At 39.5% G+C, this 24830-nt stretch overlaps 1 protein-coding gene across 1 annotated transcript in view; it reads left to right on the top strand.

Moving 5' to 3' along the window:
* The first annotated feature begins 444 nt into the window (after positions 1-444).
* grin2aa (glutamate receptor, ionotropic, N-methyl D-aspartate 2A, a) overlaps positions 445-24830 on the top strand; it is a 148519-nt gene continuing 124133 nt past the window's right edge. The window contains exons 1-2 of the mRNA XM_017484032.3: positions 445-899; positions 6658-7065. Of these exons, the coding sequence (XP_017339521.1) occupies positions 6676-7065 (390 nt within the window). The 5' untranslated portion in view covers positions 445-899; positions 6658-6675. The remainder of the gene's footprint in view (positions 900-6657; positions 7066-24830) is intronic.

The raw sequence follows: 24830 nt of genomic DNA, 5'->3' as shown, positions 1-24830 counted from the left end.
GCTGTTGTAGCTCATCTGCCTCAAGGTTTGACATGTTGTGCATTCTGAGATTCTTTTCTGCTCACCACAGTTGTACAGAGCGGTTATCCGAGTTACTGTAGCCACTGTTTGAACCAGTCTAGCCATTCTCTGTTGACCTCTTGCATGTTCCTTATAAAGTGCTCAGTGAGTGTGCGTGTGTGTGTGTTTGCGTGATTATATATATATATATATATATATATATATATATATATATATATATATATATATATATATAATCAAAATGCTTCTTGGTTCCTTGACCTTAGTGCGTGATTTTCACTGCAGCACCGTTCTGAAGTTTGCAGTATGAGTGTGAGTAGCAAAGAAAAGGAGGTGGGAAAGAAAGAAAGGAAGGAAGGTAGAAGAAAGCCTCACGGAGCATCCTGCTCTCCTCCGCATTTCATCCTTCAGTTGCAGATCTGCTGCTGCTCTCTGCATGTGTATACCTCTATGTGTGCGGGAGCGCGTGTGTGCGTGTGTGTGTGCGCGCGCGGTTCTTCTTCTTCTTTTTTTTCAACCCCGCAGATCTGGATGCGGGACCGAGGAGGCAACACACACACACACACACGCACACACACACACACGCACATACACACGGAGTCATGGATAAAGCTCGCGGACGCCCAGAAGCCACTTTGGATTTAATGTGATGTCGCGGGATCGAAGTTGAAGGATAATAAAGGGCGACCGTTCAATCAACCGCAACCCGGCAGGAGAAAAGAGGAGAAGAAAGACAAAGAGAGAGTGAGAGAGAGAGAGAGAGAGAGAGAAAGAGAGAGAGACAGAGAGAGAGAGAGAGAGAGAGAGAGAGAGAGGAGGACAGGACCTGCTGCGATGTCCACTCCGATTCTGGAGCTCTGTGGAGGAGAGACGATGCTGTGAGTAGCCCAAATATACGCTATATATTGTTTATTCTCGTCCATTATTACGCATACGCTCTCCAGGAAAAAAGTACATTGCATCCTAAAAAAGAGGCAAAAAATCCCAAACCGTGCCTGTTACCTATATGGAATGCAGCAGAATAGGTTTGCCATGGATTTTTTTTCTGTCATGTAAACCTGATCTAAAGAGATCTCGGTTGTGAAGAGCAGTATAGAAAGCCTGCATCGTGCGCCATACAGACAGTTCTTTAGCGAATGCCATGCAATGCATTGAGACTGTAGTCTGATTGCAGCAAACTGCTGTGTAGTGCTGAATATGTGTGTCGAGATTAAATAGAAATACAGTATGAGTGTGTGAGTGTGAAACTGCTTTGGATGATCATGTGAGTCTCCGGAGTCTCTGCGTCCCGAGCGCAGGATTTTAAAAAAATAAAATAAAAAATACCCCGGAGCCTTGTGCACGAACAGAGCAGAGATATCTGTCATGAATCTGATATTCCATTGCAGTTAGACCTATTTTTTTGGACAGCCTGAACTTCACGTTCAAGCAGATCAAATCTTTGTGTTGATTTATTTCTTCTTTATTTCCCCCCCACCTGCTCGGTGACCTGATCACACTTTTATCCAAATAGCACATTCAAATAGTTTCAGTGAAGCGCGCGCTCCTTTTAGACACAATGCGCATCGTTCATACATGACAGCCATATGCTCTAGCTATGTAGGTGTGTATACAGTAGATGTGTATAAGCACGACATTGAATGCGCTGGAGTTGCGTCCTAAAGCGGAATGAGGCTGAGGTCCGGGCTGAGGCGCACCGACAGGTGGCGCGCGTGCATAAAGCTGCAATTTGTGGGAATTAACGAGACATCGATACATCTCTAAAGACATCTATACACGTCTATGCACATCCATTCAACCCTAAGCACATCTCTGCACATCTAAAGACATCTAAACACGGTTATACTCATCTATGTACATTTAAAGACCCCTAAAAGCATCTATACAAAATTAAAGACATCTCTACACAACTCTACTCATCTAAAGACATCTCTACACAACTCTACTCATCTAAAGACATCTCTACACAATTCTACTCATCTAAAGACATCTCTACACAACTGTACACATCTAAAGATATCTCTATACATCTCTACACATCTAAAGATATCTCTATACATCTCTACACATCTAAAGACATCTCTACACAACTCTACACATCTAAAGATATCTCTATACATCTCTACACATCTAAAGACATCTCTACATAATTCTACTCATCTAAAGACATCTCTACACATATAAAGATATCTCTACACAACTCTAAACATCTAAAGACATCTCTACACAACTCTACACATCTAAAGACATGTCTACACATCTAAAGACATCTCTACACAACTCTACACATCTAAAGATATCTCTATACATCTCTACACATCTAAAGACATCTCTACACAACTCTACACATCTAAAGACATGTCTACACATCTCTACACATCTAAAGACATCTCTACACAACTCTACACATCTAAAGATATCTCTATACATCTCTACACATCTAAAGACATCTCTACACAACTCTGCACATCTAAAGATATCTCTATACATCTCTAAACATCTAAAGACATCTCTACATAATTCTACTCATCTAAAGACATCTCTACACAACTCTACACATCTAAAGACATCTCTACACAACTCTACTCATCTAAAGACATCTCTAAACAACTCTACACATCTAAAGATATCTCTACACAACTCTAAACATCTAAAGACATCTCTACAAAACTCTAAACATCTAAAGACATCTCTACAAAACTCTAAACATCTAAAGACATCTCTACACATCTAAAGACATCGCTACAAAACTCTACACATCTAAAGACATGTCTACACAACTCTACACATCTAAAGACATCTCTACACAACTCTAAACATCTAAAGACATCTCTACACATTTATACACATCTATGGACATCTATACACATCTATACATACCTAAACACATCTCTACACATCTAAAAACATCTATACACATCTATGCACATTTAAAGACATCTAAACATATCTATACACATCTTTACACATCTATACAAACCTAAACACAGGTGGAACACATGCATAAAGCTGCAATTTGTGGGAATTTTACGAGACATCTATACATATCTATACACATCTAAAGGCATCTCCACACAATTCTACACAACTCTATACATCTAAAGACATCTGTACACATTTGTACATATCTAAGGACATCTATACGAACCTAGACACATCTCTACACATCTCTACACATTTAAAGACATCTGAACACATCTATACACATACACATCTACAGTTACAAACAAAATTATTCAACCCCATTACAAATCAGGTTTATTGTCAAAATTGATAGACTTTCAGCTGTTTGCAATGAACAAATCAAACAAAAGCTATTGAAATAGTGCAAAACAATGAATGCTTCAAGTTTCCCCAAATTCAACTGAAAATGTAACTTATAATGATTTCTCCAGTTTCAAAATGATTCAACCCCTTCATGGCAAGCATCTTTAGTACTTAGTAGAGCACCATTTTGCTGTTATGACCTGCTGCAAAAGAGATGCATAGCTTCTGGCAGCATTTCTGAGGATTCTTAGCCCATTCCTCATGAGCATTGGCCTCCAGTTCAGTAATATTCTTGGGTTTGTGTGTTGCAACCGCTGTCTACAAATTCCACCAGAGATTTTCTATGGGGTTCAAGTCAGGTGACTGTGATGGCCTGTAGAATCGTCCAGGACTTCTTCTGCAACCAAGCCTTTGTGGAATTTGAGGTATGCTTGGGATCATTGTCCTGTTGGAAGGTCCAATGATGCCCAAGCTTCAGCTTCCTCACAGATGGCATGACGTTTTCTCCTAGGATTTCCTGATACTTTGATGAATCCATCTTGCCTTCCACACGCTGCAGGTTTCCAGTGCCAGACGATGCAAAGCAGCCCCAGAGCATCACTGAGCCACCACCATGCTTGACTGTGGACAGAGTGTTCTTTCTTCATTCTTCTTTCTCCAGACATACCATTGATCAATCGTGCCGAAAAGTTCCAGTTTTCTTTCATCAATCAAGAGAACAGAATCCCAAAACGTCTACATCTATACACATATCAACACATCTATTAGCATCTATAGACATCTGTACACTTCTATATCACTCTCTAATTTCATGGTTTGATCTCCGTCATTCTCCCTCTTCCTCTGTATGACTATTATAAATAGTAAACCTACAAAGTTTCTGCAGATACAGTAAAGAGTCTGATAAATAAATCAATAAAGAAGCCTCATTTCAATTCCATCTACAAACCCAAGAACAAATTCTGTAACCATTCACCAATAAGTAAGGAATAAAATGTTTATGATATTTATTTAATATGAAAATAACAATCTTCAGGAGAAGTTTGCACGTTGTGGTTTCTCAGTGACATGACGGACAAGCTGCATTATTTACTTCAAAAGAGAGAAAAGGGATATCAGGAACTGATTGGGTTCATGGATGTTCCACAACATTACATGGAACTATAAATGGATAGAATATGGTTCTAATTTCATATGGTTCTAATTTCATATGATTCTTATTTCCCTGCATTTTCTCTTCAATTTTGGCTACCCACCAATCCGCTGGATTTTCCCTATCATACAACAGCGAACAATTGGGAAGGGTGAAGGCTTGCTTCATCTGTGACACGCCATGTCAGCCAACCAATTGGCTAGTGTTGCTGTGATTTACAGGGGAGAAAGTAGTTGCCCCTCCCACTGAGAGAGTATGACCAATGTTGCTTTCTAGGTCTTCTGATTATGTAGTGCTGTGGAATCATCAGGAAATGAACTTGCAATCTCCAAACAATTGGGCAATTGGATTTAATAAATGCTGGATTTAAATATTAAGAAGAGACTAGTTAATCTAAAAGCAATGCAGTGGAAAAGAAGGATGGGAAATAAAAGGAGGAACCACCCCTAACCCCCCACTCCCAAAAATATATCAAGCCCGAGGTAAAATCTATGATGTCATCAACATGGATTCCTAAAAAGGGCACATTAGTTTTCATCAGATCACACTCTGCAGCTTCACCTCTCTCTGAACCATATGATCTATGGTGATCTCTTTACCTCGCTTACATATGTAGGCCACGTCGGATGTTCAGGAGGCTCGGTTCCCTCAGTACTCTTGTGGTGTGATGATGTCAGCACTCTGCTCTTCTGCTCTGCTTGCTGCTCAGCCTCAGTGTCAGACGGCATCTTCATCACTCGCTCATCGCCAGCTCCTCATTCGCCTGCTTTCCAAAACGAGACTCTCTGAACATCCAAATGCTTCACAGCTTATTTGCTTCCTGCGTCATGTTTTTACACAGTGACATGTGTTCATTGTGTTCAACGCGCTAACATAAGCTTGTGGATACAGTGTATAATGATACTGCATTAGGGGGGCAAGGTGGCTTAGTGGATAGCTCGTTTGCCTCACAATTCCAGGGTTGGCAACTTAAATCCCACTTTCTCCTTGTGTGTTCAGAGTTTGCATGTTCTCCCGTGCTTCGGGGGTTTCCTCCGAGTATTTAGGTTTTCTCCCCTAGTCCAAAGACATGCCTTCTAGGCTGATTGGCATTTCCAAATTGCCTGTAGTGGGTTGGCAGCCCGTCCAGGGTGTCCCCCGCCTTTTGAGCATGTTCTCACTCAATCTGAGAGAAAAATGGGATATTAAACATTTTTCAGCTTGACACTCGAGGGGAACTCAAAGGTTCTATACAGAACTGTACAAAAGGATTGTTTCTCTTTGAGAGAGGGTTCTAAGCAGACCTCTAAGCATAACATTAGTAAGAGAATTGACCATCCCTTAAAGAATGTGTTGATAATGAATCGCCACATTAATTAGCTAATCTGGACATGCACTTGTTGAAGGACCTGACATTCCAGCCAAGCAGGTTCTTCAAGAGTTCTTAAAGGGTACTTTGGATCTTTAAAGGTTCTTAGCTTGGAAATCTTTTTATAGGGAAAATATGTTGTTGGAGTCTATATAGAACCTTTAAAGTTTTTATCTTCATGGTTCTTAATGGTTTTTTGACCTTTTAGCAGGAGAAAATCTCTAAATTATCCAATGGATGCCTAAAGAACCCTTGAAGAACCCTTTTTTCTAAGAGTCTACCAAATACCAAAGCTACATGTTACATGTCTTACAGGTTCTAGGTATTTGGAAGAAAATATTGAGCAATAATGTGAAGTAATCCAACATGCAGAGCATAAAGGTTCTTCAAAGGTGGTTTAGAGGTTCTGCATGGAACTTTTCCTAATATGGAAATACTCTATCCTAGGATTCTATATAGGACTTTTAAAGGTTCCCCCAGGGACAACCCGAAAACCTAACATGGGTTATAAATTATAAAGTATGTCCCTTATCTCAATGGATAAATGTATGATGTGTCAAGTCTTTAAAAATGTCTAATTGTTGGAAAATTTGCTGTGGAAAAAGAGGAACAAAACATGTTATGGGAAAATAATCAATGGCCCACATATTACCACTCCATTGTTAATTTCCTATACTGTAACAGGATACTGAGTGTTTTAATGCTGTAAATGTTCTCAAATCTTCACAGAACTGATCAAGTGTATAAATTGGAGATTTAGATCAGAACACTGCAGAACATTTCCATAGTTCTGTAGAAATGAAATGTTTCTTTCTAACCTTCATATTAGTATTCTGTAAACGTCAACGTTTTCCTTCTGTGCCAACAGGGAATAAAGTTGAGCACTATGGGGTTTTCCGGCTTGGCATTCCTGACGGTCACGGCTCTCCTCACCCTGGTGGGCGTGGTGCACGCCGCTGAGAAGGTTCCCATACTGAACATTGCCGTGATCCTGGGCCAAACGCGTTACATCTCGGACCGGGACATCCGAGCCCTGTGGAGCAAGGACGACCCGATCGACGTCAACGTGGTCACGCTGCTGGTCAATGAAACGGATCCGAAGAGCATCATCACTCATGTCTGCGACCTCATGTCTGGGACTAAGATCCACGGCGTGGTGTTTGGCGACGGCACCGACCAGGAAGCCATTGCCCAGATTTTGGATTTTATTTCCTCGCAGACGTTGATACCCATCCTGGGGATTCACGGTGGCTCGTCCATGATCATGGCGGATAAGGTAAGCATGCATTCAATATTGCGTGCCTTTATTATTAAGAATTTCGGGAACATTTTCCCAAGATTTCTTTCTTCGACAGATTTGACCTAAATCCTAGGTCTTGTTCACCGTCAACAATTCTCATTTTTGTTTTAACAGTATAGAAAAATTGCAGATGACATGTAACTGTAGCTAGCATGTCGGATTTGTTGATTAGCTACCTAGCTACTCCATACTATAATGTGTATGTCTATTAATAATGTCATTGTGTTTAAATAGAGGAATCGGGCTTCCACTAATTTAATACCTGCCCTTCAGTCATATTCATTTACACACAGAATCTCTGAAGTAACTTTCAGGCTGCTGTAAATCACACTGTAGGTGGTGAATTCATCGATTGGCACTGAATCTACTCACTGGTTTTAGACTTTTAAGTAGAAACGACTAAAATTCTGTATTAAAATGAAGGGAAACGTAAAAAATTTTGTTAATTTGGTCAAGTAAAAAACCCAAATCCTCTGTAGAGTCTGTTAGAGTTAACGAGCTTGACTATTATTTCGCTATAAAGTTTGTGCTTTAGTAAATCAGGGCTTAAAAGGAAGTAAATGTATGATTATTTTTAATTGCGTGTGTATAAAATCGACCATACTTACTGTACATTTCACTCGGTATAGATATAAATCCTCTCAGATTTAAGTTGTGCACATTAGCTTCATCGTGGTTCCGATCCAGAGTGTGGTATTTCTTTACTTAAGTTACACATTATACATTATTAAATACCTTAAATGTTCTGCTAGTAAAAATAGTCTCGTGTGCAACTTGAAGACTTTTCTCAGGTTTCAGATTTTCATCTCTGTTCCAAAACAAAGTCTAAAGTATGTTACCTGGCATTATACTGTATTTATACTGTATTTACAGATGGAATGAACTTTAAGTGAACTTCATTGCTATACTTAAGCATCATTTTAATGGAATTAAAACTTTTAGCTGATTATAATTAAAATGATTATTGTACTTTACATTATACTGAATTACATTTCCAAAAAAATTTAAACTAAAGTTTTCATGATTACATCATCAGTTACTGTGCTGTCAATTTACACGTTTGTGCACATTTAAAAGTTTTTACAATTAGAATTTTTTTTTTTTAGAACTTTCACTTGTCATTTAACTGTGCTTCTTTATCCATTATACACTTTCTTCCTTTCTGTCTTTCTTTCCTTGCTTCCTTACTTAGGTATTTCCTTCTTCTCTCTTGCATCTTTCTTTCCTTCCTTTGTCTTCCTTCCTTCCTGTATTTTTCCCATCTTCCTGCCTTCCTTTCTTCCTCACCCTTAATTTATCTCTTCCTTCATTCCTTCCTTCCTTTCCTCCTTCCATCCTTCTTTCCTTCCTCTCCCTTAATTTCTCCCTCCCTCCCTTCCCTCCTTTCTCTCTCTCCCTTCATCTCACTCTTCCATCCTTCCTTCCTATCTCTTAATTTCTCTCTCTCTTCCTTCCTTCCTTCCTTCCTTCCTTCCTTCATTTCTATTGTGTCCTGAATTTCTGCCCACATTTTTCATTCCATTGCATCTCTTTCATGCTGCAGTGATAAACAGTGTATGTTATTGACTTTAATGCCAGTTTATTACTTTCCTCTCACAAATCGACTCCAGAGCATTGGTACTTTAAGAGCACTTTTATTTCTGAGTGTATTGTCTTGCTGCAGGTTTCTCTCTCTCTCTCTCTCTCTCTCTCTGTCTCTCTCTCTCTCTCTCTCTCTCTCTCTCTCTCTCTGTGTGTGTATGTGTGTGTGACTCCACCTGGGTGAGAACAACATGTTAGTGCTAATTAACACGCTGATTAACACACAGGTCACACGTCAGTGCTTAGAAACACGTGCATCATTATGTCATCGTGTCATATGCTTTATAGCCTGGTACATAAAAAAGGTCAGTGCAGAGGCAGGTTCTCTTCTCTGAGTTACTGACATAAATCTCATGTGTTAAGGTGATAAATTTAGAAGATATTACACTCAGGTGATGTCAGTGTGCTAATATAACAGCCACTGGAGTCATTTTTCTTTACACGAAAAAGCAGAGAAGTGGAAATGTAGAGTGCTGAATGTAAAACGATTTCCGAGTTCAGGTTTATTGAAAATTTCATTTCTGCCTATGAGCTGATAAACCCAGCGCAGCGAATCCTTCATGAGCAGCATAAAAGATTATCATCACACACGCATTATCGATCTGTTCAATTTATTCATCTGGTTTTTATCAGAGAAAAGATTAATGTAGCTGAAGCTAAATTTTTCAGTGGTTTTTTTTTGTGTTTTTTTTTTTTTGGTGTGTTTTGGTGCTTTTCCTCAAAAAAATTGCATTGTATTGGCTTTTTCCGCAAAGACTCGAGACGTGCTAAAACATTAGGCTTTGGGCTTTTTTCTTTCTTTCTTTATTTTTTAACACTGCTGAATCACTGGATTGTGATTGGTCAGATTTTGTTGATTAACTGACAGTAGTGCAGCTGCACATCACAAGTTCATATTCGTGTGCTAATTATAATGTTATTGTTGCTATAGTATCCACTAATAATAAACAGATTATTAGTTTTAAGATTCCTTTCTTTCTATCTCCGTCGTTCATGCTTCTTTACTTCCTTTCTTTCTTGCATTTGATCCAGTTTCTGCCAAGAATCTTCTTTCTTTCTTTCTTTCTTTCTTCTTTCCTTCCTTCCATTTTTCTCTTTCTTTCTTTCTACAATATGTGTAAAAGTAGAAAAGTACAGTAATGACAATAAAAAGGACTACAGCAATAATAAAAGGTAGATAGTTACTTAAATGCTAAAGTTAAAAAAAACATGTTTTATAGATGAACATTGTTTAATTTCACTGTTTACATTTACAGTGGGGGAAATAAGTATTGAACATATAAGCATTTTTTTTCCAATGAGGTTATTCACATAAAATTTTCACCAGACATCAGTATTAACTCAAGAAATCCGGAAATATAAAGAATTCACAACATTAAAGTCCATAAATAAAGTTGTGTGTAATAAAGTGGAATGACACAGGAAAAAAGTATTGAACACGCTAAGAAAAAGCAGTTCTCCAAGGCAAGTTAAGGCAAGGAACCAGCTGAAATCCGTAAGTAATTATACCCCCTATCTGTGTAAATTAATATCAGCTGGGTTAGTAAATTGATGGTCTATAAAAAGGCTTTTCGTTACCAGGGTGTCACACAAGAAACATCTCATGATGGGTAAAAGCAAAGAGCTCTCCCAAGACCTTCACAACCTTGTTGTTGCGAAACATTGATGGAATCGGATACAGACGTATTTCAAAACATCTGAATCTTCCAGTAAACACCACTGTGGCCATTATCCGCAAGTGGAAGCAACATCACTCCGTCATCAACCGGCCATGCACAGGAGCTCCTCACAAGATTTCTGACCAGGGAGTCAGAAGAATAGTCAGAAGAGTAGCCCAAGAGCCAAAGACCACTCGGAAAGAGCTCCAGAAACACTTGGAGGCAGCAGGTGCCATCATCACAGAGAAAACAATAGGCAATGCCCTCCACTGCTCACGCTCACCTCGCAAGACTCCATTACTAAAGAAAAGGCATGTCGAAGCTCGTGTAAAGTTTGCTACAACTCATTTGGACAAGGCTATGAAATACTGGGAGAGTGTAGTCTGGTCAGATGAGAGCAAAATTTAACTTTTTGGCTGTCATACTATACACCATGTTTGGAGAAGAAATGGCAATGTATATCACCATAAAAACACTAAACCAACTGTGAAGTTTGGAGGAGGAAGCATCGTGGTGTGGGGCTGTTTTTCATCGCATGGTACTGGCAGACTTCATATAATTGAAGGAACGATGAATGGAGCCCTTTACCGGGAGATTCTTGAGAAGAATCTGCTGCCATCCACCAGGATGATGGAGATGAGACGTGGGTGGACCTTCCAGCAGGACAATAAATAAATAAAGGTGTTAGAATGGTCCAGTCAATCACCTGACTTGAATCCAGTTGAACAAGATTTAAAGACAATATGTTTAGACGAATGGGCCAAAATCACAGCTGAATATTGCGACCGATTAATTTCTTCATACAAGAAGTGTCTTGAAGCTGTCATTACAAACAAAGGCTTCTCCACTAAGTATTAAATAAATATCAGTTAGCGTGTTCAATACTTACGTCCTGTCTCATTCCTCTTTATTACACATAACTTTATCTATGGACTTTCATGTTGTGAATTCTTTATATTTCCAGATTTCTTGAATTAATACCAAAGTCTGGTGAAAATGTCGTGTGAATAGCCTCATTGGAAATATGTTTATTGAAAAAAATGTTGACAATACTTATTTCCCCTACTGTGTGTCAGAAACACATTTTAGCTATAATCCTTTATCTCACTAAAATAAAACTAAAGTAAAACCTCTGGCTGCTGCTGAACAGGAGGCTGAAGCTGTGAGGCTCGGCACCACAAACCAGTCGCTGGGAATCGATTATAATTTCCTAATGTTCGGTGTGGAGAGCACTGCATCAGGTGCACGGCTGAATGAGACTGAATTAAACAGATTCATCAATATGTTCACTGACAGCTCGGTGACTTACATACGAGTGTATAATGAGAACATGCTTATAATTACAACTGAGACAGTCTCAATTGCTTATTAATACACCTGTGTGTGTGTGTGTGTGTGTGTGTGTGTGTGTGTGTTTATTCATTTACACCGTTGCACCTCTTGGTGATCTTAACTCCAGGTTATATTGTTCAGAGCAGTAATATAGTGTAAAATGTGGGCTCTCGGAGGAGCTGTTACGCTCTGTCTCCTCGCTCTGTGTGTAGGAACGGTTTTATTTGCAAATAAGACACTCGTTTTATTGCGTGTCAGCGAAATAGTACAATTAAATGAATCTAAATCTTATAAAAGACGTCCTGAAAGCTAGATGCACTTAATGAGAATAAAGAGAAGTTCTGCACAGAGGCTGCTGTTATAAGCAAATGTTTCTAATAATATCTCTGTGTGGAGTAGTCCAGGATACTGTGTTAAAGCAACACTCAAACCTTTTACTGCCTCATCTCCATCTCCATCACCTCCAACACACGCGTCTGTGATTACACCAGGATCAGACTCTCAGCACCATTCACTTCACTGAGGAAGAAATCATCAGAAACTAGTTCCCTTTGCAGGATAACATAGTTCCTGTTGCTGTATTAAGTAGTTCCTATTGCAGTAAAAACATAGGTCCAGTTGCAGTAAAAAAGTAGTTCCTGTTACAGTAAAAAAGTAGTTCCAATTGCAGTATAAACTAGTTCCAGCTGCAGTAAAAAGTACTTCATCTAGCAGTAAAAAGTAATACCTGTTGCAGTTTAAGCTCGTTCCTGTTGCAGTAAAAGTTAGTTCCAGTTGCAGTAAAAAGTAGTTCCTGTTACAGTATTAAGTAGTTCCGGCTGCAATAAAACATAGTTTCAGTTGCAGTCTAAAGTAGTTAATGTAGCAGTAAAAAGTAATAACTGTTGAGTTTAAACTAGCTCCTGTTGCAGTAAAAGTTAGTTCCAGTGGCACAAAAAAAAGTAGTTCCTATCGCGGTATAAACTAGTTCCTGTTGCAGTATAAACTAGTTCCTGTTGGAGTAAAAACTATTTCCTGTTGCAGTACAAAGTATTTCCTTTTGCAGTATAAATTATTTGCTGTTGCAGTATAAACTAGTTCCTGTTGCAGCAAAAACCAGTTCCTGTTGCAATAAAAACTAGTTCCTGTTGCAGTAAAAACTAGTTCCTGTTGCAATAATAAAGTAGTTCCAGCTGATTTATTTTCAGCTGATGAGCTGCTATCCATGACGAGGTGTCTACCAGGAAAAGAGACGAGTGGTATGATTAGCCTAGCAGTGGTATTAAAACCCATGTAACGAATATGAATCTAAACAAACTCACCAGTGGCTTAGCAAAGTGGCTAGAATTTATTTTGAATATATATGTACATACCAGCATAACTGTGTCCATAGCACCAAGAGACTAATACAAAGCCTGATTTTTGATTTCATGAGCACTTTAAAGCAGCAAAACTTTAAAACGCTGAGGTTGCTAATGATGAATGTGAGCTAATAGGGGCCAGTTAGCATCAAGCAGCTGCAAATGTGTGGAAATGATCTCCATCAGCTCTCGTTTGTTGTGGTGAAAAGCTCTTTTGTGGTGATAAATGCTGAAATGGGGATTATTTCGGACTTGATCAGCAGCAGAAGAGCATATGTTTCCTCTATACGGCTGGTGGATTTAACAGATGGGGACTGAACCCTGGTTTCACACTGAACCACCAGATCAGCTCGCATGCTGGAATACGCAGTGTATGTTGCCTTTTAAAAAGTCACTACGTATAACAAGAAAGAAAGTAAAGACTTGAATACATGTCCTAGATCTCTGGGCTTTTTATTATATGGTTGTGTAAAAAGCAGTATCTCTTCATCAGAGTGAACAAAAGCCAAAAGTGGAACTGATCTATGTGGTTCGTCATCCACTTCATGACAATAACGCTGTCTCCTCCTGAGCGTCTCTGTCTGTCTCTCTCTCTCTCTCTCTCTCTCTCTGCTGTAAAGTGAGAGCTTTTTAATCACCTCATTGCGAGTCTATTTCCCAGGTAATAACACTCTCCACCTCAGAAAGCAGAGATAAGAGAGTGCTGTCTCTGTCGTTACTCACAGATCTGTGATATCACTTTTCCTCTTTAATTGCTTCTGGCAGAGTCATTTATAGACCCTGAGGCTAAAAATATTTATTCAAATAACAATAACAACAACAACAACAACAACAAAGCCTTCATGTTTGGTTGCAAGCTAATCTGTGTGATTGAGGAATGTTTTTTACACACTGGGATGTTACTGAGAAGTGTGATTAATGTAAGATACAATTCTGCTGAACAAATTCTTCAATGATGTGGTTCAAGTAAACCTCTAACCAGTCAGGACTGTTAGAGGTGTCAGCACTCAATAACTGAATGAGTGACTGTATGACTGACTGATTGAATGAACAGATGAATGAATGACTAACTGATTGACTAATTAACTGACAAACAGAGTCATTGATTAACTCAGCAGTTCTCAACCTTTTGTAACTAAAGCCCCCCCAAGCCTCCCCTATCATGTGGCACGCACCCCCGCCCCCTTTTTGGAGGCGACCAGGAATAATGATTATCTATTCTATATAAACTCTATATATACCTAACCTATAATCTGTTTTGATAGATAGATAGATAGATAGATAGATAGATAGATAGATAAGTAGTTCTTATCTACACTCTTCTGGTACTGCGTTAATAATGTGTTTGGAGCAGTTTATTGATACGCCTCAACGTGTTTAAATGAATGAAAAGTGCCTGTGTGCATTTTCAGCTAGCATGACCTGTTTATGCTACAATGCAGGATTCGGGTAAAACAGTTATCATAGGGGCTTTAAAACAACACAAAAACAGCTAAATCTGCACCTGTGTGAGACAAATAATGTGGAAAAGTCAACCTTTGCTAAGATCTAAGTTGAATTTAGCATTTATGGTTGAGAATGGATGAAGTGATGAAGTGAAGAGCTCTATTTGAAGTCTTGCCATAAAATCCGTGTGTGTGTGTGTGTGTATGTGTGTGTGTGTGTTTAAATGGTTGATGGTTGATGTTTGTATTTGAATTGCTAGTCCACTGCAGTGATTTCTGCTAACAGCTCTAAATTAGCTGGAAGAAACCCAGCTCTGTTCACTAAATGCCGTGGCTGATGGAAGCTCCGTGTCAGTCGGTGTGCTTGTGACTCCATTGTTATTTATGTACCCAGAGTAGCACATGGATCTGGCTGTTAATCATCAGTGGTGTGTTTTACTGCAGCTGGTCAGCAGGGTGGTGCCGGCTTCCTCTGTTATCTGCAGCAGAAATGTTCTACAGAGAGCTCGCTCTCTTCCATACACGCACACACACACACACACACACACACACACACACACACACACACACAAACAGATACACACCACCAGCATCTATCTCAGGTGTCAGGTTCCGCAGCAATGCTACACACACCGCTAACGTTGCTAATACCAAATCTAAATGAGCTCTGTGATGTTCATTGTGATTGGAAGCACTCTGAGTTGATCAGATCTCATCTGTCGTAATGCTGAACCACTCGACTCGGTTTTCATATTTCATTTTCAAATGTGCTAATTATTTTTTTAAATGGTTCTAAAATAGATGATGGTGAATGAATTTGGCCTGTAAGTACCAAGGAAACATGAAGGAACTACAGCGCTTAAAAAAAGGTCAATGGTAAATGGTCTGCACTTATATTGTACTTTTTTTTAACCTTCTACAAAACACTTTACACTGGTCCTCATTCACACACACTCACACATCAATGGTAGCAGAGCTGCCATGCAAAGGCTTGCCATCGGGAGCAACTTGGGGTTCAGTGTCTTTCCTAAGGACACTTCAGCATGTGGAGTCATGTGGGTCGGGAATCTAATCGCCTACACAACGATGAGAGGACAACCCGCTCTACTACCTGAGCCACAGCCACCCTAAATGATGGAGGAATAAAAGGAAGATGGAAAAATAAAAAAACTATTTAAAATAAATAAATCGGGAAACAGGGCGCACGGTGACTTAGTGGTTAGCACATTCACATAACACAGGGTTGGGGATTCGATTCCCGCTGTTGCCCTGTGTGTGCGGTGTTTGTATGTTCTCCCTGTGCTGTGGGGGTTTCCTCTGGGTACTCTGGTTTCCTCCCCAGTCCAAAGACATGCATGGTAGGTTGATTCGCATGTTCTAATTTTCCATAGTGTATGAATGGATGTGTGAATGTGTGTGTGATTGTGCCCTGTGATGGATTGGCACCCTGTCCAGGGTGTACCCCGCCTTGTGCCCAATGCTCCCTGGGATAGACTCCAGTTTCCCCATGACCCAGTAGGATAACTGGTATAGAAAATGGATGGATGGAAATAGGGAAGTAAGATGAGGAAAGAAAGATATAGATAAGGAACAAGAGGAAAAACAACTAGAAAGAAAGAAAGAAAGAAAGAAAGAAAAAATAAGAAAGGAAATAAATCGAACCAAAAGAATAACAGGAAGGAAGTATGGAAGGAAGGGAAAAATGAAAGAAAGGGGGAAGAAAGGAAGAAAGGGGAAAAAGAAGGGAAGGAATGGAAAAAAGGAAGGAAAGAGCAAACAAATGAAAAAAAGTAGATTGAACCAAATGATTAACAGGAAGGAAGGGAAGAAACGTAAGGAAAAAGTAAGGAAACAAAAATGAAAGAAATGCAGTAGGAAAGGAAGATGTAAGATGTAAATGAAAGAAAGTCAGAAAACACTAATGTTTATTTAAATGACTGCTCTGAAACACAAAGTCAGTTTAGAAAGAAGGAAAAAATCAAGAACAGGATGAAGGAAGACATGGCAAGAAAAGAAAAGAAAGGCAGGATGGAAGAAGAAAAAGAGAGGAAAAAAAACGGAAGACAAGAAGGGAACAAAATGGCAGAATCATACAATCACAAACTAATCACTGCTGGTCATACCGTAAGCACATGCTAAGATGCATTAAAAGTTCTGAATAAAAGGTAAGTGTTAGGGGTGGGGCTAGGGGTGGGGCTAGGGCTGAGTCAGCTATCTTGTCATTTATAAGTTCTTCAGCAGCACATTTCTGTGTTGATGATGTCAGAGCAGATAGTCCATGCGGCAGGTTCTTTCATTTCAGAAATAAATCCCTCACTGCAGTTTCACGTGTGTGTGTGTGTGTGTGTGTGTGTGTGTGTGTGTGTGTGTGTGTGTGTGTGTGTTGATGACTGAGAAAACATTTGAAGGTCACTCGTCACATACAGTATCACATGAAAATTGGTCATTAAGGAATGTATTCCATGTTTGCTCTGCTCAGTGCTGTGATGATAAAGATGGTGTGCAGTCCATGTCGAGTCCGAGACGCTCAGCATCATCACTAACCTCAGGGTTATTCAGCTTTATTGCCCTGTTCTCAAATCTGATTGATCTGTCAGTAGTGCAGCCCCAAATCACACCCACTCCTACTAATACGTTATCGTTTTTACCGTGCTGTGAAAAAGTATTTGCCCCATCCTGATTTTTTCTGTTTTTGTGTATATCTCATACTAAATAGTTTCAGAACGGAAAACAACATAAAACAAAGGCAAACAGAGTAAACACACAATGCAGTTTTTATGTATTTATTTTTTCTATTGAAGCAAAAGAAGTTATCCATCACCTATCACCAATGTGAAAAACTAACTGACCCCTTAAACTTAAAATCTGGTTGTGCCACCTTTAGCAGCAATAACTGCAACCAAACACTTCTGATAAATGAAGATCTGTCTTTCACTTACTTCTAAGACTAGGACTTCCTCCTATGCTTTGGATCATTGTCTTGCTGCATAATCCAGTTGCGCTTGAGTTTCAACGTACGGACTGAAGACTGGACATTCTCCTTTAGGATTTTTTGTTAGAGAGCAGAATTCATGTTTCCCTCAATTATTGCTAGTCGCCCAGGCCCTATAGCAGCAAAGCATCCTCACACCATCACATTTCCACCACCATGCTTGACCGTAGGTATGATGTTCTTTTTGTGGAATTCTGTTTTGGTTTACGCCAGATGTAACGGGACCCCAGTTTTCCAAACAGTTCCACTTTCGATTCATCAGAAATGTTTGAGGATCATCAAGGTGTGTTTTGGAAAAATTCAGGCGAGCCTTAATGTTCTTCTGGGTTAGCAGTGGTTTTCACCTCGCCACTCTTCCATGGATGCCATTTTTGCCCAGTGTCTTTCTGATAGTGGAGTCATGAACAGTGACCTTTATTGATGCAAGAGAGGCCTGGAGGTCCTTTGATGTTGTCCTTGGCTCTTTTTTGAATTCCTGGATGAGTAGTTGATGAAGAATTTTGGAAGGTTCACTACTGTGCAGAGTTTTTCCATTTGGAGATAATGGCTCTCACTGTGGTTCTTTGGAGTCCCAGAGCCTTTGAAATAACTTTGTAACCCTTCCCAGACTGTTCTATTTAAGTATTGATTTGATTGAACATTGTTTGCAGTAATCAGGCCTGGTTGTGTCTAATCCAGCTGAACCCCATTGTGAATGCGGTTTCATAGATTTGGGGTATTAGTAACTATGGGGGCAAATACATTTTCACACAGGCCCAGTTGGTATTGGATAACTTTTTTTGCTTCAATAAATAACATCATCATTTAAAACTGTATTGTGTGTTTACTCAGGTTGCCTTTGTTTGATGTTGTGTTTTGTTTGAAGATCTGAAACTATTTAGTATGGGATATAGACAAAAACAGAAGAAATCAGGATGGGGGCAACAGCATCTTTCTTTCTTTCTAACTTTTTCGTCTCTCTTTAATATTTTTTTGCTCTCTTTTGAGCTTTTTATGTTCTTCCTTCATTCTTTCACTTTATTTAATTTCGATCTTTTCTTTCTTTCTTTCTTTCTTTCTTTCTTTCTTTCTTTCTCAAAAATTTTATTCTTCTTTCCTACTGTTGGTGTACCTGCCTTTCTTTTTTTTCTTCTTTTTCGTTTATATTTTTAAAATTTTAATTAATTCCTTCTTTCATTTTCTTGTTCTTTCTTTCTCTCCCACCTACTTACTTTATTATAATTCTTCTTTTATGTTGTTACCTTCCTTTTTTCTTTCTTTCATTTTGGTTCTTCCTTCCTTTTTCTTCAATTAATATTTTCTTACTCTCTTTCTTTATCAACTTCTTACATTCTTTTTTCCTTCTTTTTTCTTTCTTTCTTTCTTTCTTGTCATATGGTCAGAACAGAATAGAAAGAACACATGCAGATGACTGAATATAGCTGTTTAAGTAATTACAGTAACTTGTATTTTGATTGTTCGACAATGTTAAATGTAACTCTAAATGGATAGGAAACCACAGTCAGTTGTACTCATTGCAATTCTGCTGTGGTAGAAGAGGAAAAAACCACTTCAGGACATGCTGTAATGGGAAAATTATTGACTCATCACATCACTGTGGTGTTGATTATGTTACTGTAACAGTATCACATAACGTATTTTACTCTGTGGAAAGAATCTCATGAAGCACTGCCTTAATGAAAACCACCACTCTTCTGCTTCTGGTGTGTTTCTTTATTAATCTGACCTTGTAGAAGATTTGGAGGTAAAACCTGACAAACAGTAAACAAGCTTTACAATCTTATACTACGAGGAGCAGGAGCTGGAGCAGGATAAAGAATAGCAGCAGGAGCATGAACATGAGCAAGAAGAAATTCAGGAGGAGGAGCAGGAGCAGGATAAGATTCAGGAACAGGAGAAGCAGGAGGAGGAGATTCCTGAGAAGGAGCAGGAGGATATGCAAGAGCAGGAGGAGATTCAGGACGAGGAGCAGGAGGAGATTCAGGATGAAGAGCAGGAGCAGGTGGAGATTCAGGATGAGGAGTAGGAGGAGATTCAGGACGAAGAGCAGGAACAGGAGGAGATTCAGGACGAGGAGCATGAACAGGAGGAGATTCAGGATGAGGAGTAGGAGGAGATTCAGGAGGAGATTCAGGACGAAGATCAGGAACAGGAGGAGATTCAGGACGAAGAGCAGGAACAGGAGGAGATTCAGGACGAGGAGTAGGAGGAGATTCAGGAGGAGATTCAGGACGAGGAGCATGAGCAGGAGGAGATTCAGGATGAGGAGCATGAACAGGAGGAGATTCAGGATGAGGAGCATGAGCAGGAGGAGATTCAGGACGAGGAGCATGAACAGGAGGAGATTCAGGAGGAGGAGCATGAGCAGGAGGAGATTCAGGATGAGGAGCATGAACAGGAGGAGATTCCAGAGGAGGAGCATGAGCAGATGGAGATTCAGGATGAGGACCAGGAAGAGATTCAGGACGAAGAGCAGGAGCAGGAGGAGTTTCAGGAGCAGGAGGAGATTCAGGATGAGGAGAAGGAGCAGGTAGGGATTCAGGAGGAGGAGCAGGTGGAGATTCAGGACAAGGAGCAGGAAGAGATGTAGGACGAGGAGCAGACGGAGATTCAGGACGAAGAGCAGGAAGAGAATCAGGAACAGGAGGAGATTCAGGACGAGGAGCAGGAGTAGGAGGAGATTCAGGACAAGGAGCAGGAGTAGGAGGAGATTCAGGATGAGGAGCAGGAGTAGGAGGAGATTCAGGATGAGGAGCAGGAGTAGGAGGAGATTCAGGACGAGGAGCAGGAGTAGGAGGAGATTCAGGACGAGGAGCAGGAGTAGGAGGAGATTCAGGAGCAGGAGGAGATTCATGACGAGGAGAAGGATAAGATTCAGGAGGAGGAGAAACAGTAGAAGGAAGAGAATCAGGAGCACGTTATTCTGCTCGTCCTTGCTGAATAGGATGATATTGAAAAGGAAATATTTATCAGAGAAAAGCTCAGTGATGGAAATGATTTCAGCATTCGTGAGGCTCAGCATCGTGTTCAGTTTCAAGGCTACTTCAGCGACTCGTCCGCCCCCGATGTCTCCTTTTAAACAGAGAGAGAGAGAAAGAGAGAGAGCTGTCACGACTTCTGCCGCACACACAAACACGTTCACCTGCAAGTTTCTGATTTCGTTCCCTCAGTACACCCTGATTCCACATCCCCATCCCGATTCCTCTCTGTATCTCTCTGTAATGGAGCTGTTTTAAGGCCATTATCGTCACCAGTGTAGCAGTAATGCGAGGGGTTCAAACCCCCCGAGACGGCTGACCTAACTGCACAACTCTCCCCAGCACCTCAAAACTCCTCTGCCTCGTTTGTCAAAGCCGACCCTGAAAACGCTACGCCGCTTTTTTTGTCATCCGTCTTCAGTCTTAGCTGGAGCGCCTATTTTTAATGTCGCAGCCACGAGAAAGAGAAGGAAGAGGAGAGGAAGTAGAACAAAAACTAGTTTATGCTCCAGGCATGAGGCTATTTGGAAAAAAAAAAGATCACAAGTTCCAGCTGTAAAAAAAAAAAAAAACAGCACGTGAAGGCCAAGTGTACAGTACGGGAGAGGTCATGTGACCTGGGAGCGGTCATGTGACCTTTATACAGAAATATACTGACACTCAAGTAAGAATGTGGCACAAATCAGAAACATCTCTCTGTCTCTTCCTTCCATCTTTTCCTCATTCATCTTTTCATCTCATTTTACTTCAGATTTCACTTTCTTACTTTTTTCTTTTTCTTTCTTACCTTCTTTTTTCTTTCTCTTTCTTTTTCTTTCTTTTTATTTGTTTTCTTTCTTTTTTCTTTCTTTTTTCTTTGTTTTTTCTTTCTTTCTTTCTTTTTTCTTTTTCTTTCTTACCTTCTTTTTTCTTTCTTTCTTTCTTTCTTTCTTTCTTTCTTGCTTGTTATATTAGTGTCACAAACCACAAAGTGTGAACTCCTCTGGAAAACTACAGCTGTACCTCTGACTATTACGGCTGTGGTTCAGGTGGTAGAGCGGGTTGTCCACTAATCATAGTGTAGGCGGTTTGATTCCCGGTCCACATGACTCCACATGCCAAAGTGTCCTTGGGCAAGACACTGAACCCCAAGTTGTTCCTGATGGCAAGTTAGTACCTTCATGCTACCACTGGTGTGTGAGTGTATGCGTGGGTGTGTGTGTGTGTGAATGGGTGAATTAGAACCAGTGTAAAGCGCTTTGTAGAGCCGCTAAGGTTAAAAAGTGCTATATATGTGCAGACCATTTACCGTTTCTTTCTTTCCTCACTATAGTCGTTTCATTTTGTCCATTGTTTGTTTGTTTGTTTGTGTCTTTCTTTCTTTCCCTCTTTCTTTATAGTTTTTTTATTTCTTTTTTCTTTAATTTCTATTTTTCTTCATAGTTTTTTTTTCCATTTCCTTCTTTCTCTCTATCTTTATAGTTTTTTAAATTTATTTCTTTTCTCTTTCATTTCTATTTTTCTTTATAGTTTTTTTCATTTCTTTCTATCTTTCTTTCCTTCCTCACTATAGTCTTTTCATTTTGTCCCTTGTTTGTTTGTTTCTTTCTTTCGTTCTTTCTTTCTTTTTTCTCTTTCTTTCTAGTTTTTTCCATCTGTTTCTTTGTTTCTTTCTTTTATTTTTTCCATTTCTTTCTTCCAACTTTTTTCATTTCTTTCTTTCTTTCTTCCTCAACTTCTTATTTTCGTAATATTCTTATTTTTCTTGTTCTGACCTTCTTTACAGCTTTTTCTACAGAAATAAATGAATAAGGCAAAAGGACCTGAACAAAGTTAAATATGAAAATAAAAACACTGCATTTGAAAATCTACTGCATGTAGATGTGTTAATAATGTGTAAGAGTCAGGTGATTATATGACTATTCTCTGTAAGAGAACTGATTCCACAGAGAGAGCAACTGAAGCACACGTTTACAATAAACCGGAAATAAGACAGCGTATCATCACCCGTATGGCTCGCGGTTGTGCGTGAGGGTTGTGCCGTGATTAGCGAGCAGAAATCATCAGAGTGATGAGACGCTGTGTGCTGCAATCTGTTGAGCGACCCAAGCGATTCTCTGTCGTAAAACAGGCAGGAAAGGAAGTGGAGATCTGCGGCGCTCAGCTGGACTTTACACACACAGGCTCAAACCCAATTACCTTCACAGGAGGAAGCTGATCCAGAGAGCTGTGAAACAGCACAATCTGAATGAAGCGTTAGCAGCTCACTGGCTGCGTTTAACCTGCTTTTATATCAGCGTGAAAAAGAGTTAATAATGGTAACTGTTTTTAGGTTCTTCAGGACTGTGTGGAGATTTTAAAGAGCGAAAAACACTAAAAAGCTTTGAATGTATTCATTTTCTACATACAGTGCTGTGATTTCTCCTGTTTTTGTGTATATCTCATACTATATATATATCTAGTGTATATCTGATATAGTTTCAGAAATTAAAACTAAATCTAAGATAAAAACAATGACAACCTGAATAAACAAAATACATTTTTTAAATGATATTATTTATTGAAGCAAAAAAGTTATCCAATACAAACAGGGCCTGTATGAAAATGTATTTACCCCTGTAGGTACTAATTCCCCCAATCTATGAAACTGCATTCATAATGGGGTTCAGCTGGACTACACACAACCAGGCCTGATTACTGCAAACCCTGTTCAATCAAATCAACACTTAAATAGAACTTTTTCAATAGCATGAAGTTGGTTAAAAGAATTTGGTTAAAAGGTCTTACCAAGTAATACACTATGCCAAAGTTGAAAGAAATTCCAGAAATGATGAGGAAGAAGGGGATTGAAATCAATCAGTATAGGAAGGGTTACAAAGCTATTTCAAAGGCTCTGGGACACCACAGAATTCCACAAAAAGATCATCATGTCTACGATCAAGCATAGTGGTGGAAATGTGATGGTGTGAGGATGCTTTGCTGCTATAGGGCCTGGGCAACTTGCAATAATTGAGGGAGACATGAATTCTGCTTTCTAGCAGAAAATCCTAAATGAGAATGTCCAGTCTTCAGTCCGTACGTTGAAACTCAAGCGCAACTGGATTATGCAGCAAGACAATGATGCAAAGCATAGGAGGAAGTCCTAGTCTTAGAAGTAAGTGAAAGACAGATCTTCATTTATCGGAAGCATTTGGTAAATACTGGGGGCAAATACTTTTTGCATCAGCACTGTAAATGAGTGACAAATTAATTGAGATTCTCTTACACCATCAGCTATGATGCTGTAAAGCAACAAATGCAAAACACTCAACTCGAACAATTCCTCAGAGCAGTCATGTAATGCATGTGTTCTTATGTTTCTTCATTCCCCCGCTCATAACTTTAGTTCCTACTTGCAATTAGTTTCTGTTTACATCCACCAACATGGAGGAAAAACATATAATTGTTGTCTGATAAGATAACATATAAATCTCATTCCTGTCGTGTAAAGTGTACACAGTCGTTACGAAGAAAAATAAAGGCAGGATGTAGCAAAGATCGACATTTTTAACAGGGGTGTGTAAACTTTCTTGTCCATCACTGGTGAGCTACACACACTGATTTCTCCCACATATTCTCCCACAAAGTCCAATCGTTTTAACTGGGCTTTCTTGGCATTGTTTAAAAAAAAAAGAAAGAAAGAATAAAAATGAATCGAAATGAATCACTTTGTGTGAATCACTCAGTGTGAATCAACCATCCTGATTAATCAACAAGAACCGGAGAACCAAGACAAGGTTCCTCCTCCAGTTCTGATTCATAACATCTCTGTCTTCAGTTCTACTGTAAAACACACACACACACACGCACACACACACAAACACACACACACATAGATGCTGAGTAAAGCCTGAGACAAGGCGGAGGAGTCAAAAGGAAAGGGTGACTCACCAGGCGGGGGATTCCTTCTGAGTGGTTTGAGGTTATGATGAAGCCGAGACGATGAGTAATCACCTCGCGGATCATCTGCGCAGCGTCTTCCATCTCTGATATTTAACTTGGCTGTGATTAGTAACCACTTGTCCTGGAGGATCGAACATGAAGCTGCTCTCAACGTCAGAAAACCCCCCAAAAACATATGCAGCTGAATTAGTTTTCTATTTCAACACGTGAATTCAATTCAGAATGTGAGATGTTAAAGCCGTGTGCTGTAGGAGAAGTCTTTATTATTATTATTTTTTAATATTCTGAGAAAATATTAAACAAAAAGCAAAACTCTTCACTTTACTGACTGCACTCTCTAAAAATGTTTGGAATTGGAAAAAATGATCTGATCAAAAAAAGTTCACATGATAATTATTAACAGGTATCTTGTGGATAAGTACAGGTTTGGAATGAAATTTTCTTGTTGGGGCGAAAGAAAGAGAAAGAAAGAACAAATGAATGCTCTTTCTTTC

This window comes from Ictalurus punctatus, chromosome 2 (assembly GCF_001660625.3).
Source record: "Ictalurus punctatus breed USDA103 chromosome 2, Coco_2.0, whole genome shotgun sequence".
NCBI classification, from domain to species: Eukaryota; Metazoa; Chordata; class Actinopteri; order Siluriformes; family Ictaluridae; genus Ictalurus; species Ictalurus punctatus.
Note: the sequence above shows the minus strand (reverse complement) of the source record. Positions and strands in the feature narration are given on the sequence as shown.